Source organism: Zalophus californianus, chromosome X (genome assembly GCF_009762305.2).
Source record: "Zalophus californianus isolate mZalCal1 chromosome X, mZalCal1.pri.v2, whole genome shotgun sequence".
NCBI lineage: Eukaryota > Metazoa > Chordata > Mammalia > Carnivora > Otariidae > Zalophus > Zalophus californianus.
In genome coordinates, this window is record NC_045612.1 from 90,701,192 (window position 1) to 90,702,720 (window position 1,529).

General features: G+C 48.9%; 1 protein-coding gene across 1 annotated transcript; it reads right to left on the minus strand.

The window, feature by feature from the left end:
- Positions 1 to 803: 803 nt before the first annotated feature.
- LOC113931307 (non-histone chromosomal protein HMG-17-like) lies at positions 804 to 1,076 on the minus strand. Its single transcript, XM_035725753.1, has one exon. The coding sequence runs from the start codon at positions 1,074 to 1,076 to the stop codon at positions 804 to 806; it is 273 nt and encodes a 90-aa protein (XP_035581646.1).
- Between the last annotated feature and the right edge of the window lie 453 nt (positions 1,077 to 1,529).

Below are 1,529 nucleotides of genomic sequence, written 5' to 3' on the forward strand. Positions count from 1 at the left end.
GAGAAGAGGACATAAACAATGAGTTCGAGTCTTTCCACACCACCAAGGCATTTGTGCCAAGGTGGCTCGGTGTGTCAACATCAAGGAATTCCTCCTCTTGGAGACCAAGAGGAACTTTCTCAAAACTAGAAGGGAAAGGTGTTTTTCCCCTTGTTTTTTTGGTTTTGTTTTGTTTTGTTTTTTAGTTTTATTTATTTACCTGAAAGAGAGTGATCGAGAGAGCAGAGCAGGGGTAGGGGCAGGGGCAGAGGAAGAGGAAGCAGACTCCTTGATGAGCGGGGAGCCCGATGCGGGGTTCGATCCCAGGACCCTGGGATCATGACCCAAGCTGAAGGCAGATGCTTCACCGACTGAGCCACCCAGGTGCCCCAGTGTTTTTCCCCTTTTATCAATCTAGCTTCGGAGATACTCTGTTAGTGACAATATACCCCTCCCCCAAAACAGAAATGAAGCACTGTGTGTGTTAACAACACAGTTTAAAAAAAAAAAGTAAAACAAAATTCTGCGTTTTTATAAAACTTGATAAAAAAAAAATAGTGTTTCAGGGGCACCTGGGTGGCTCAGTTGTTAAGCGTCTGCCTTCAGCTCGGGGCATGATCCCAGGGTCCCAGGATCGAGCCCTGCATCGGGCTCCCTGCTCCGTGGGAAGCCTGCTTCTCCCTCTGCCTCTGCCGCTCCCCCCTGCTTGTGTTCCTTCTCTTGCTGTGTCTCTCTCCGTCAAATAAATAAAATTTTTAAAAAAAAAATAGTATTTCAAACTGTGCGGTCACCAGAAGCACACAGTTATCAAAAATGCACACGCTTCACTTGGCATGTCCAGCACCTTCAGCTTCCTGTGCCTGGTCTGTTGGGGCACCTCGGTTTTCTTCGGTGTTATTCCCACCCTTGCCAGCAACAGCTTTCCCCTTTTGCCCTTTGGGTACCTTCTTTCCCTTCTTGGCAGGGGCCTTTTTAGGCTTGGGCTCTGGATTTGGAGGAACAGGATTAGCAGATACCCTTGCAGATCTTCTCTGTGGCTCATCCTTCACCTTGGCTTTTTCTCCTTTAGCATCCCCTTCAACCTTTCTCTTGGGCATGGTGGCCATGGTGGCCATGGCGGCGGGACGTAGGCGCCGGACGCTGGGATGCAGCGATGCATGGGCTTTCGCTGGTCCAGTGGTCGTTCTCACCTTTTCTTCACACTGCTTGTAAGCTGTGTGACCTGGGCCAGATAAGGCACCCTAAGCCTCAGTGCTCTCATATGTAAAATGGGATACTACTCCATGTTCTTGTGTTCTAAGGAGTGCTTTATTTTTCTTATTTTTTTTAAGGATTTTATTTATTTACTTGTCAGAGAGAAAGAGAAAGCACAAGCAGGGAGAGTGGCAGGTAGAGCGAGAAGCAGACTCCCCGCTAAGCAAAGTTTCCCAACGCGGGATTCGATCCCAACGCAGGACTCGATCCCAGGACCCCGGGATCATAACCTGAGCAGAAGGCGGACGCTTAACTGACTGAGCCACCCAGGCGTCGCTATGAAGTTGCTATTAAAC

Coding starts and splice junctions, on each gene's coding strand:
- LOC113931307 (XM_035725753.1), bottom strand. CDS start 1,076: ATGCCCAAGAGAAAGGTTGAAGGGGATGCTAAAGGAGAAAAAGCCAAG.